The sequence below is a fragment of the Salmo salar genome, chromosome ssa23, assembly GCF_905237065.1.
Source record: "Salmo salar chromosome ssa23, Ssal_v3.1, whole genome shotgun sequence".
NCBI classification, from domain to species: Eukaryota; Metazoa; Chordata; class Actinopteri; order Salmoniformes; family Salmonidae; genus Salmo; species Salmo salar.
In genome coordinates this window covers 8808370-8822172 of record NC_059464.1, presented here as the reverse complement: position 1 = coordinate 8822172, position 13803 = coordinate 8808370, and the positions used below count along the sequence as shown (strand labels likewise).

General features: G+C 40.7%; 1 protein-coding gene across 16 annotated transcripts in view; it reads left to right on the top strand.

The window, feature by feature from the left end:
* Window positions 1-13803, top strand: part of LOC106584026 (dedicator of cytokinesis protein 7) — a 105405-nt gene that overhangs the window by 51913 nt on the left and 39689 nt on the right. For all 16 annotated transcript variants that reach the window (XM_014168813.2, XM_014168812.2, XM_014168799.2 and 13 more), the window contains exons 16-20: window positions 6027-6165; window positions 6272-6460; window positions 8371-8599; window positions 8864-9028; window positions 9172-9338. In XM_014168813.2, coding sequence (XP_014024288.2) covers window positions 6027-6165; window positions 6272-6460; window positions 8371-8599; window positions 8864-9028; window positions 9172-9338 — 889 coding nt within the window. The remainder of the gene's footprint in view (window positions 1-6026; window positions 6166-6271; window positions 6461-8370; window positions 8600-8863; window positions 9029-9171; window positions 9339-13803) is intronic.

Genomic DNA, 13803 nt, shown 5'->3' with positions numbered 1-13803 from the left:
ATGAGCTGGTCAGTATGTGTAGGTAATCCTTTCTAACGCAGTATTTTTGAACGATATCTCGTAGTAGAACTGCAAAAAGCAAAGGTGTTGCTCTCCGGTGGGATTAGAGTATGATAGCTAGGGAGATGGAGAAAATTATAGCGTTTGATTGCAAATATTGAGGGATTTGAAAATTGAACACATCGAAGGCTGTTGTATAAAACACCTGTCTCCGGATTACATCTTCAAACTAAGGGCAACCATGGCATCCGTGACAGAAGGAGAAGCGTCCATCCATGGACAGTCTATTCAGACCCCTTGACTTTTTCCACATTTTGTGACATTCCTGCCTTATTTTAAAATTGATGAGGAAAAAATGTATTTAATCAATCTACACACAATACCCCATAATGACAAAGCATAAACAGGTTTTTAGAATTATTAGCAAATTTATATTAGCAAGCTAACATTGAACCAGATTCATGCAGGGTAGTAACGTTATGAGTTGGGATTATGTTTCATTGTTTAGCTAGCTACATTTTTAAACAAAAGTCTCCACTATGCAAGTAACCATTTCAGTGGAATGTTCATGATGTCACTACGACAACCGTCGATAGACGTTGCTGGTAAATTTGCTCTGGCTATCTACTCTGATTTCAGACCACTCTCGTGTGTGTGCCAGAGCACAGAATAACTGACACATTTAAGAACGCTCAACACCTTTTGAATATGGCCGGTGTCAGTAAACGTTGGCAAATAAACGTAATAACATTTTTGCCAGCAGCACAGTTACGGTCACCAACGCTCTGGATAATATGAAAACAGCCTAACCAGCTCTGCAAGGACGAGTAAAATGGTCAGAGTGAGCTGTTCTATCAGGTTTGTGTCTGGAAGTAGCAAGCCAACGTTAGCCAGATAGTTTGGGTGCTTGACTGCTGCTGTTAGGTCAGAACGCTCGGATCAACCCTACTCCTCGGCCTACTCCTCGAAGTTTTCGAACGGACAATCTGAGAAAGTTATGAGTTTACGAATGCCCAGAGCGCACTCTGGCACTCCAGATTGAATTTACGAACACATCCGTAGTATAAACCAGCCTTTAGTATTGACATCTTTGATTGTTTAGTACATGGCGTCACATGTGAATCCTTAAAGAGATGGGTGGGGTTAGGGCTTAAGAGGGTGTGAACGATGCTGAATATGAGTAGACAAAGAAGAGCTCTGCAGTAGGTGTACCAAAACATTGAAGGGCCATTTTCGCAAAAGTGAGGTTACAGGTTTATCAACTTTCAAATAATTACTTTCCCATTGTTCCTCAACTGCAGTGTATAAAATACAATGTTTCTAGCTCTAAGTCTGTAGTTTTATCCAATGTAAAAAAAAAAAAAAGAATTTCAAATTTTGCTACATAAGCTCGAGCCGGTCGGTCACACATTGTCTTGAATGTGATTTTCTGAAGAGGCTGAAATTGAGCCTCCCAAAAAGTGTATAGGTTATAATGGGTTAGCTGAAGGCTCAATCTGTAACCCCATTGAGGGTTACTCTGTCAGATGTACTCAGGTCTTCCCCCTCTGTATGATCTGACGGTCTTATTTTATCCTGATTTTACATTATTTAATGTAGAGATTTATCTGGGACATGGTCATGCTTAGTAGTGATTGGGGGGATTATACAGTTACACATCGCAGGTAAAATATTTTTTTTACAGAACAAGCTCTATTTTCGTGGCCTCTGGTACATTCTAATGCCTTGATTCCACCCAAAATACGCAGCAAAATGATTGAATATTTTATCAAGGCTACTGCCCAGATTGGTAAAATGAGTTGTGGTATTGTGTAGAAAGACATGACTTTACAATTTTAAAATGTTAATTTACTGAAAATTCATTGTATTGTTTGTTCTTTCGATATCGTCGAGGCCTAGGTTTATATGATCAGGACTATTTTCTAAGTGGAGAACATTAAACCTTGAAGTCTCATTTTCAGTTTTACTGCAAGATATATGAATTGCCACAATGTTTGTTCTTCAAATTATGTATTTTATTTCATCAGAAAAATTTACTAAAAAGGGCATATTATCTTGAAAAATAAACAAAGTGATGTTTTAAAAATAAAAGGGTTATATCAGTCTTAAGTATTATATCATTCTGATTTTACTGAAATTAAGTATCATTCTCATATTTAGACCAGAATGAGGCTCTCTCGCCACTACCTATTGTTGCACTTCATTGAACGTTTTCATAATGTATCTGCAAATAATCGCCAAAAAGCCTACCAGTGTGCAAGTTAAGGAGCCAAATGAACCGCACTCAACAATGCGATTTGGTAGGCTACACTGACGAGTCATTCACTGCCAAGTCCCGCCATTTTTATATTCTAGGAATATACAAACAAGATCTTTGGTTTACTTGTCCCAGTACGATACCATGGACATATACAGTGGCAACAAAAAGTATGTGAATCCTTTGGAATTACCTGGATTTCTGCATGAATTGGTCATAACATTTTCTGATATTCATCTAAGTCACAACAATAGACAAACAGTCTGCTTAAACTAATAACACAAACAATTATACGTTTTCATGTCTTTATTGAACGCACCGTGTAAACATTCACAGTGCAGGGTGGACCCTTGGATTTAATAACTGGTTGACCCTCCTTTGGCAGCAGTAACCTCAACCAAACATTTTCTGTAGTTGCAGATCAGACCTGCAAAACGGTCAGGAGGAATTTTGCCTCTTTACAAAACTGTTTTAGTTCAGCAATATTCTTGGGATGTCTGGTGTGAACTGCTCTCTTGAGGTCATGCCACAGCATCTCAATCGGGTTGAGGTCAGGACTCTGACTGGGCCACTCCAGAAGGCTTATTTTCTTCTGTTGAAGCCATTCTGTCGATTTACTTCTGTGTTTTGGGTCATTGTCCTGTTGCATCACCCAACTTCTGTTGAGCTTCAATTGGTGGACAGATAGCCTAACATTCTCCTGCAAAATGTCTTGATAAACTTGGGAATTCATTTTTCTGTCGACGATAGTACGCTACCCAGGCCCTGACGCAGCAAAGCAGCCCCAAAACCATGATGTTCCCTCCACCATACTTTACAGTTGGGATGAGTTTTGATGTTGGTGTGCTGTGCCTTTTTTTTTCTCCACACATAGTGTTGTGTGTTCCTTCCAAATAACTCAACTGTAGTTTCATCTGTCCACAGAATATTTTGCCAGTAGTGCTGTGGAACATCCAGGTGCACTTTTGAAAACTTCAGATGTGCAGCAATGTTTTTTTTGGACAGCAGTGTCTTCTTCCGTGGTGTCCTCCCATGAACACCATTCTTGTTTAGTGTTTTACGTATCGTAGACTCGTCAAGAGATGTTAGAGAAGTCTCTGGAACATGCTAAGTCTTTAGCTGAAACTCTAGGATTCTTCTGCGCTGTGCTCTTGCAGTCATCTTTGCAGGATGGCCACTGCTGAACTTTCTCAATTTATAGACAATTTGTCTTACTGTGTACTGATTAACATCAAGGCTTTTAGAGATACTTTTGTAACCCTTTCCAGCTTTATGCAAATCAACAATTCTTAATTTTAGGTCTTCTGAGATCTCTTTTATTCAAGGCATGGTTCACGTCAGACAATGCTTCTTGTGAATAGCAAACTCCAATTTTGTGAGTGTTTTTTATACGGCAAGGCAGCTCTAACCAACATCTCCGATCTCGTCTCAATGATTGGACTCCAGGTTAGCTGACTCCTGACTCCAATTAGCTTTTGGGGAAGTCATTAGCCAACCTCAAGTGGTCACCAACCTTTTCTGAGTCAAGATCACTTTCTGAGTCAAAATGCATGCCGCGAGATCTACAGCTCTGATTTGTTTATTAACATGACTTAAAAAATGTAAGCCTATGCAACATTAACCAGTTAAAAACAGTACTGTAGCAGTGAGGTTTTGTGCAGTAAGCTATAGGCCCAATACATTATCACCGCATACTGGCTTTGCTTGAATTTACCTGCCAATGAATGCATTGTTGTTCAGGACATTTTCTTTAATTATATTTCAAACATTTGAGGTAGGCTATATGATCACACCGGTAATAGATCCATTGTTGAATTACTTGTGAGGAAGAGCTGAGTGAGCACACATTTAAATAATTAGCTTTTTATTTTTACTGGGCTGATGGTGCATGCATCTGATGGTCAGTCTCAGTGGAGGGAGAGAGCAGCAGACTGAGGGTCCGTCTCTCAACGTCCCTCGGCTCTCCCTTTCCTCCACTGACACTGACCAAAGAGACACCGTCTTCCAGCTGATGGCGAAACTCGAGTCGCACCGCATTATTTCTGCCTCATGCACAAATTCATGTTGTTACTCCTATGAACAGAGAAAGTGAAATATTCCTTGATGTTAAAAAAGACCCAAACTGCTAATAATAACAGCGCAAGCCTATATATACACTTTCCTACTCAGTCATTACTGCTGCACTGCTTGTTGTAGCGCTGAGTGGAAATCTGAACACTCATTTTATGACTTATAAAAGTGTTGACAGTGCTGAGTAAGAACTTAAACATGAACTCCCTCATAAAAACAGCAGCTCTTTGGTGTATTCGTTGACGGTCTCTCTCCAGTCATGGTTTTGAACGTTTTGAAATCTCACAGCATCAATTTTGCCGTAGCTTTCTTTCATGCCTGCTATGTTACTGCAGACTCGGTTATCTGAGCAATCTGATTGGTCAGCGGTAGGCTTATAGTGTACTTGATTTCCTCTCTGGGCCCACCGGGAAGGCCCAGTTTGTACCTTCAGACACATGAAACGGCAACAGTTTGCCTACCCGGCGCGTAGGGCAGTTGAATTTGCTGCACCTACCATCAACAGCCAGACACTTTTTTTTTTTTTTGGAAAACAAAGCTTTATCGTTTGGTTTTTTACAGAAATGTTTGGCGAATGACTACAAAATCCTTGGAGATTGACAAGTCGCCGTTTGGTGACCACTGGCCTAGGGGTTCACATACTTTTTCCAACCTACACTGTGAATGTTTAAATGATGTATTCAATATAGACAAGACAAATACAATAATTTGTATGCTATTAGTTTAAGCACACTACATTTCTCTATTGCTGTGACTTAGATGAAGATCAGATCAATTTTGATGTCCAGTTTATGCAGAAATCCAGGTAATTCCAAAGGGTTCACAAACTTTTTCTTGCCACTCTAACTACGTTGTGTGATTTATGAATGGCAAAGGGATATAGGAGATTGACTTCATTCACTCAGCTCAACACCTTTGATAAACTAGTCAACACTTGCTGTTCGGTCATCAATGAAAGGGGAGGGGGAATGACATGTCCTCTTAACTGCTTATAACACATTCTGTTTGTGATATTAAGATGTTGACAATGTGTATTAGATTTATTTAGGAAAAGTCAAGGACATGGGGGACATGAATTTAAAAATGGCAGAGTAATAAAACATGTACATTTGTTTTGCGTCCATATGACGCCTTCGGCTTTTCTAGTGTTAAGGATTAACATAGTTTAAAAAAAAGTTACCACAGATTTTGAAAGGTTTCACCTTTTGCACTTTGGATGTTTGGGGTTTAATTCTCTCGGCCTGTCCAATAATGTTATATTTTCCCTTAGGGGAATAGGTTGCTCAGGCTCCTTCACTCCAAAGGATGTTTTTACCCTTTTATCCACAATCTATTTTATCTTCTCCATGAGAAAAAGGCTTGCTCTGTACTAATTTAGATGTTTATTCTATAGCTATTAACCCCTTGCTTCTTTCTTTTCAGTCTTTAGTGTGTTGTTTATTCCTATAAACCTCTGCCCTAACCAACCGTAACATTTAGATGCTTATTCCTTTTACAGCCCTTATTCCTTTTACAGCCCTAACTGACCATGACTCTGTAATGGTTGTTGTGCTTCTCAGATTCCCTGACTTCTCTATACTCCTTTTTAGATGGCTATTCCTATACGACCCCAGTCTTTCCCAGACGTTTATTTCTTATAAAGCCCTAACCAACCATTTTAATTCAACTCTGTGTGTAATGGTTGTTGTGTTTCCCCCAGGTCCCCAGACTTCCATGATGAGGTGAAGATCAAGCTGCCGGCTTCTCTGACTGACCACCACCACATCCTGTTCACCTTCTACCACGTTAGCTGCCAGCAGAAACAGAACACCCCTCTGGAGACCCCCGTGGGATACACGGTAACTACTGCACATATATGCACGGGCATGTCACACACACAGGTACACAAGCACACACACATGCCTTTTGTTATCAGGCCCTAATCATCTGTTTTTCACTCCTTAGTGGATTCCTATGCTGCAGAACGGTCGTCTGCGTACAGGAAACTTCTGTCTGCCTGTGTCTCTGGAGAAACCTCCTCAGTCCTACTCTGTTCTCTCCCCCGATGTTCCTCTACCTGGGATGAAATGGGTGGATAACCACAGAGGTGTTTTTAACGTTGAAGTGACATCCGTTTCCACTGTCCACACACAGGTATAGCCTACCACAACCAACATTTTCTGTTGCAAAACGTTTTGTTACAGTGTGCCTCAACTGAACACGACCCAGGTATTTCATACAAAGGACCCCCTACACTTTCCATTCACTACCTGGTATACATGTATAGCATATATCTGTGTCAGACTCTGAGACTGATAGATAGATAAAATACCACAACATGGGTAGTGGAAGGAGGAGGAGAGGTGAGCGTAATGTGTCCCTTCCTCAGTTCTTTACTGGTTGAACTTCACTGGTGTTATTTAGTGCAGCCCACTCCATCGCTCTGTTCTGTTGGCTGTAGTGTGGAGAGGTAGCTCTGCTCACTGCATTACCCTACTGTAGTCTGTAGTAGAGGTCGACCGATTTAATCGTCATGGACGATTTTCAAGATTTCATAACAATCGGTAATCAGCATTTTTTGGGACACCGATTATGGCCAATTACATTGCAATCCACGAGGAGACTGCGTGGCAGGCTGACTACCTGTTACACGAGTGCAGCAAGGAGCCAAGGTAAGTTGCTAGCTAGCATTAAACTTGTCTTATGAAAAACAATCAATCAACATAGTCACTAGTTAACTACACATGGTTGATGATATTACTAGTTTAACTGTTCATTTATCATTGAATCACAGCCTACTTCGCCAAACGGGTGATGGTTTAACAAAAGCGCATTCGCGAAAAAAGCACAATCGTTGCACCAATGTACCTAACCATCAATGCCTTTCTTAAAATCAATACACAAGTATTTTTTTAAACCTGCATATTTAGTTAAAAGAAATTCACGTTAGCAGGCAATATTAACAAGGGAAATTGTGTCACTTCTCTTGTGTTCAGTGCAAGCAGAGTCAGGGTATATGCAGCAGTTTGGGCCGCCTGGCTCGTTGCGAACTGTGTGAAGACCATTTCTTCCTAACAAAGACCGTAATTCATTTGCCAGAATTTTACGTAATTATGACATAACATTGAAGGTTGTGCAATGTAACAGCAATATTTAGACTTAGGGTTGCCACCTGTTCGATAAAATACAGAACGGTTCTGTATTTCACTGAAAGAATAAATGTTTTGTTTTCTAAATGATAGTTTCTGGATTTGACCATATTAATGACCTAAGGCTCATATTTATGTGTGTTTATTATATTATAATTAAGTGCAGCAGGCTCGTAAGCATTCATTCAAACAGCACTTTCCTGCATTTGCCAGCAGCTCTTCGCAATGCTTGAAACACAGCGCTGTTTATGACTTCAAGCCTATCAACTCCCAAGATTAGGCTGGCAATACTATAGTGCCTATAAGAACATCCAATAGTCAAAAGGTATATGAAATACAAATGGTATAGAGAGAAATAGTCCTATAATTCCTATAATAACTACAACCTAAAACTTCTTACCTGGGATTATTGAAGACTCATGTTAAAAGGAACCACCAGCTTTCATATGTTCTGAGCAAGAAACTTCAACGTTGGCTTTTTTACATGGCACACACTTTTAGATTCTTCTCCAACACTGTGTTGCATTATTTAAACCAAATTGAAAATGTTCCATTTATTTATTTGAGACTAAATTGAGTTTATTTATGTATTTTAAGTTAAAATAAGTGTTCATTCAGTATTGTTGTAAATGTCATTATTACAAATATATATAAAAATCGGCCGATTTTTAATCGGTATCCGCTTTTTTTTGTTCCTCCAATAATCGGTATCGGCGTTGAAAAATCATAATCGGTCGACCTCTAGTCTGTTGCTCTTACCACAGAGCACACAGTTCGAGCACTTCTATTGTGCGGTGGAGTCTCGCATATTTATTTTATCAAAGCCAGGTTTTCTTTGTTACTGACTTCTCCCATCCCCCCCATCTCTCTCTCTTTCTTTCTTTCCCTCCCTCCTTCCATCCCTCCCGCCATCAGGACCAGTACCTGGATAAGTTTTTTGCATTGGTCCATGCCCTGGACCACATGTTCCCTGTGCGGATAGGAGACATGCGCATCATGGAGAACAACCTGGAGGAGGAGTTAAAGTCCAGCATCGCCGCGCTAAACTCCTCCCAGCTGGAGCCCATCGTCCGCTTCCTCCACCTCCTATTGGACAAGCTGGTGCTGCTCGTGGTGCGGCCGCCCGTCATATCAGGACAGATGGGTACCGCATCCAGGCTCATAGGAACTGTAGCCTTTCAATGACTTCATTTAAATAATTATATTCCGTCGGTCATCTAACCTTCCAAATGATTAACAATAATAGGAAGATCATAAATGACACAAATATTCAAAGTGCACATATTTTAAGAACAAACCTGAAACATGTGCCTTTGAACTTATTTATTTGTGCTGCCACTGAACTGGCATTGAATAAAACCACTGTACTTTCTGGTCCTAAATGTGTTGTCCATGTCTGTATGTGTAGTGAACCTGGGCCAGGCGTCGTTCGAGGTGATGGCGTCCATAGTGAACCGGCTCCATAAGTACTTGGACACTAGTCAGGACATGCACGGCAGAAACAGCCTGCTCTCCTCTTACATATACTACGTCTTCCGCCTGCCCAACATGGACCCCAACTCCCCCTCACCAGGTACCTCAGCTTTATTTTTTTTGTTTTACCTCTTTTTACTTCTATTAAATGATATTAAAATCAATTAAATTGTAAGAGCCATTACATTTATTGTGGAGCGATAACTACTCTTTTCTTCTCTTCCATGTGTGCGTTTGTCTTAGGTCCAGGTCTGGGTGGTTCAGTCCACTATGCCACCATGGCCAGGTCCGCCCAGCGACCTGCCAGCCTAAACCTCAACCGCTCCCGTAGCCTTAGCAACAGTAACCCTGATATCTCTGGCACACCCACCTCCCCTGACGATGAGGTCCGATCCATCATCGGTAGTAAGGTAGGAGACACGCCACAGACAACACATGGCTTGCGTTATGTTTCTCAGTACTTTTGGGGTGTAGTCAGTCCACTATGCATCAATGGTGCAGTGTTTTCCATTAGCGCCAGCCGTCGGCTAATCAGACGGTTACAGACTCATTTTGAGCCGGCTACTTTTTCCACTTTATATTAACTAACTCAAAGTTTCAAATCGCTAGTCCCGTCGCACCCTTTCCCGCTAGAATGAACGATATGCATCTTCTAGCGATCTATTGGGGTGCCGCCGCCATGCTGAGGTTTGCATGTCTGTGAGTGACTATCATCTCGTTAGTCAGTGTAGCCTGCCGACTCGTATCGGTGAGAGAGACGTTCATTTGCATAGGCTACTGGTAGGCTTTTTGGAAATTATCTGCGAATAAATTATGAAAACATTAGATGAAGATGGTGAATCATCACTGCAGGAACAATGGGTAGTGGAGAGCCTCATTCGGGTCCAAATACGATAATTAGGGCCCTTGCGCAATCCAAGCATTGAAACGGAATTCAACAATATAAAAAAAAAACACATTGACCGTAGTAGGGAATCAACTAAATGTATAGGAAATGTATACATGTTTATTGTAAGTCATGAACAGAATGCATCATTGGTTCATGTTACCTGCTACTTTCTGAAGAGGCAATGAGAATGCCTCTGTCTCTGTATGTACGGCACAGTCGTCTACCGCTTTGTGTAGCTGTTAGTGATGATGCTAATGCAAATAGTCTTCTGGAAGTTGGAAAGGCTTTCCCAAAAACTTTCTCAATTACATTTTTACTGCAAAGTAGCCTATCCTTACCTGGCAGCATTATATCATGATTTGTTTTTCATTCATTTAATTTAATTTAATCCAGTGGGTATTTGTTTAGCGAACTCTACCGCTACAAAAACACTGCTAAACAACAGCCTCTAGCTATGTGCGCACTTGAATTAATGGTAACTACACTCAAAAATATATATTTCTCAGATTTTTCCCAGACATCAAAAGTGGTCTCCTTATGTGGTTTAAGCATGGTTGTGGACTTAAAAGATAACATTTGTTGTTTTTCTATAAAGAAGTGATTTTTGAGAGCGAAAACCTGGAAAAATAAACCCGGACTCAGGCATATTTTAATGGATTTTATAGGGCCCTACCCAAGAAGGCGCCGACAGACATGGCATCTCTTTTTTTATATATATTTTTTTTATTTAACCTTTTATTTAACTAGGCAAGACAGTTAATAACTAATTCTTATTTACAATGATGGCGTACCAAAAGGCGAAAGGCCTCCTACGGGGATGTGGGCTGGGGTTAAAAATAAAATATAGGACCAAACACGGATCACGACAAGAGACACCACTACATAAAGAGAGACCTAAGACAACAACATAGCATGGCAGCAACACATGACATGGTCTATAGCAACACCACATGACAACAACATGGTAGCAACACAAGATGGCAGCAGCACAAAACATGGTACAAACATTATTAGGCACAGACAACAACACAAAGGCAAGAAGGTAGAGTCAACAATATATCACGCTAAGCAGCCACAACTGTCAGTAAGAGTGTCCATGATTGAGTCTTTGAATGAAGAGATGGAGATAAATCTCTCCAGTTTGAGTGTTTTGTTGCAGCTCGTTCCAGTCGCTAGCTGCAGCAAACTGAAAAAAGGAGCAACCCAGGAATGTGTGTGCTTTGGGGACCTTTAACTGAACGGATGTTGCATGTGAAGGATGAGGGCTGCAGTGGGTTTCTGAGATATGGGCGAGCTCTGCTTCTAGCTCCTAAGCAACTTTGCAGTGTATTGTTATTTCTTACGGAAATAACTTTTGGATATCAGTGCGGCGGTAACTTACCTGCATTACGACCACCAAATTGGATCCTTTGTTCGTACCCCCCAAGGCAATTGAACTTATCCCAGAGCCTGCTCCAAGATACCACCGGGGGAGAAGAGGTATTCGGAGTGGACTTCTAGTCCGACTCAGGAGGCATGCACACCTTCCACCGCTTCTGAGTATATTACTCGCTAATGTTCAGTCTCTGGACAATAAAGAAGACGAGCTCAGGGCGAGGATCTCCTTCCAGAGAGATATCAGGGACTGTAACATACTCTGTTTCATGGAGTCATGGCTCCCTCGGGATATACTGTCCCCGTCCATACAGCCAGCTGGGTTCACAGTACATCATGCAGAGAGGAATAAAGAACTCTCCGGGAAGAAGAAAGGCGGTAGTGTATGTTTCATGATTAACTACTCATGGTGTGATTGTGATAACATACAGAAACTCAAGTCCTTTTGTTCACCCGACCTAGAATACCTCACAATCAAATGTCGACCGTAATTGTATTAAGGTTTTATATATATATATATATATATATATAACCTTAATACAATTACGGTCGACATTATATATATTTATTATTATTATTATTATTTATAAAAAAAAAAAATACATTTATATAACTAGGCAAGTCAGTTAAGAAAAAAATATTATTTTCAATGACGGCCTAGGAACAGTGGGTTAACGGCCTTGTTCAGGGGCAGAATCTTTGGTTATAGTCACAGCCGTGTATACTTCTCCCTCAAGCCGATACCATGACGTCCCTCAAATAACTACACTGGACTTCATGCAAACTGGAATCCACATCCTCAGGTCGCATTTATTGTAGCTGGGGATTTTAATAAAGCAAATTTCAGGAAAACGCTACCAAAGTTCTGTCAACACATTGACTATAGTACTCGCTCTGGAAAAACACTGGACCACTGCTACTCCCCCTTTCGAGATGCCAAATCAGATCACAACTCCATTTTGCTCCTCCCTTCCTATAGGCAGAAACAGCAAGTAGCCGTGCTAAGGTCTATTCAACGCTGGTCTGACATATCGGAATCCACGCTTCAAGATTGTTTTGATCACATGGACTGGGATATGTTCCAGGTTTCCTCTGAGAATAACATTGACGTATACACAGACACGGTGACTGAGTTCATCAGAAAGTTTATAGGGGATGTTGTTCCCACTGTGACTATTAAAACTTACCCAAACCAGAAACCATGGATAGATTGCAGCATTTGCGCAAAACCGAAACCACGAACAACTGCATTTATCCATGCGAAGGTGACTGGAAATATGAGAGGAGTGGCTTCCATTTGGCCACTCTACCATAAAGCCCTAATTGGTGAAGTGCTGCAGAGATGGTTGTCCTTCTGGAAGGTTCTCCCATCTCCACAGAGGAGCTCTAGAGCTCTGTCTGAGTGACCATTGGGTTCTTGGTCACCTATCTGACCAAGGCCCTTCTCCCCCGATTGCTCAGTTTGGCCGGGCAGCCAGCTCTAGGAAGAGTATTGGTGGTTCCAAACGTCTTTCATTTAAGAATGATGGAGGCCACTGTGTTCTTGGGGACATCCAATGCTGCAGGAATGTTTTGGTACCTTTCCCCAGATCTGTGCCTCAACGCAATCCTGTCTCGGAGCTCTCCGGACAATTCCTTCAACCTCATGGCTTGGTTTTTGCTCTGACATGTACTGCCAACTGTGGGACCTTATATAGACAGGTGTGTGCCTTTCCAAATCATGTCAATTTAATTCACCACGGGTGGACTCCATTCAAATTGTAGAAACATCTCAAGGATGATCAATGGAAACAGGATGCACCTGAGCTGTATTTCGAGTCTCATGGCAAAGGGTCTGAATACCTATGTAAATAAGTTATTGCTGTTTTTAATACATTTCCAAAAATCTGTTTTCGCTTTGTCATTATGGGGTATTGTGTGAAGATTGCTGAGGAAATTGTTTTATTTAATCCATTTTAGAAAAAGGCTGTAACATAACAAAATGTGAAACTCAATGGGTCTGAATACTTTCCGAAGGCACTATTTCTTAATTCCATTCTTTTACTTTTAGATTTGTGTGTATTGTTGTGAATTCTTTAGATACGAATGCCCTGTTGGAGTTAGGAACACAAGCATCTCGCTTCACCCGCAATAACACCTGCTAAATATGGATATCTTACCAATAGAATTTGATTTCATAAATTTACATTGATTTAGGCTTTGTAAAATACTTAAGACTGATAACCCTTTTCTTTTTTCAATTTAAAGGGACACTGGGTATTTGTCAATGAAGCCTTTTATCTACTTCACCAGAGAGATGAATTCTGATTGTCTTTGTATCAAGTATGAAGGAAGTTGGAGGTAGTTTCGGGAGCCAATACTAACTAGCATTAGCCCAATGACTGGAAGTCGATGATATCTACTAGCATGCTAGCTGTTACCATAGACTTCCAGTCATTGCGCTAATGTTAGTTAGCAATTGCGGCAATGCTAGATAGCAACTTCCTTCAAATTGGTAACTTACTTTTATGCTAAGGCATAAAAATGGTATACACAATTTAATCTTACTCTGGGGAAGTAGATAAAGGGATACTTCAGGATTTTGGCAATGAAGCCCTTAAATTATAGTTAAT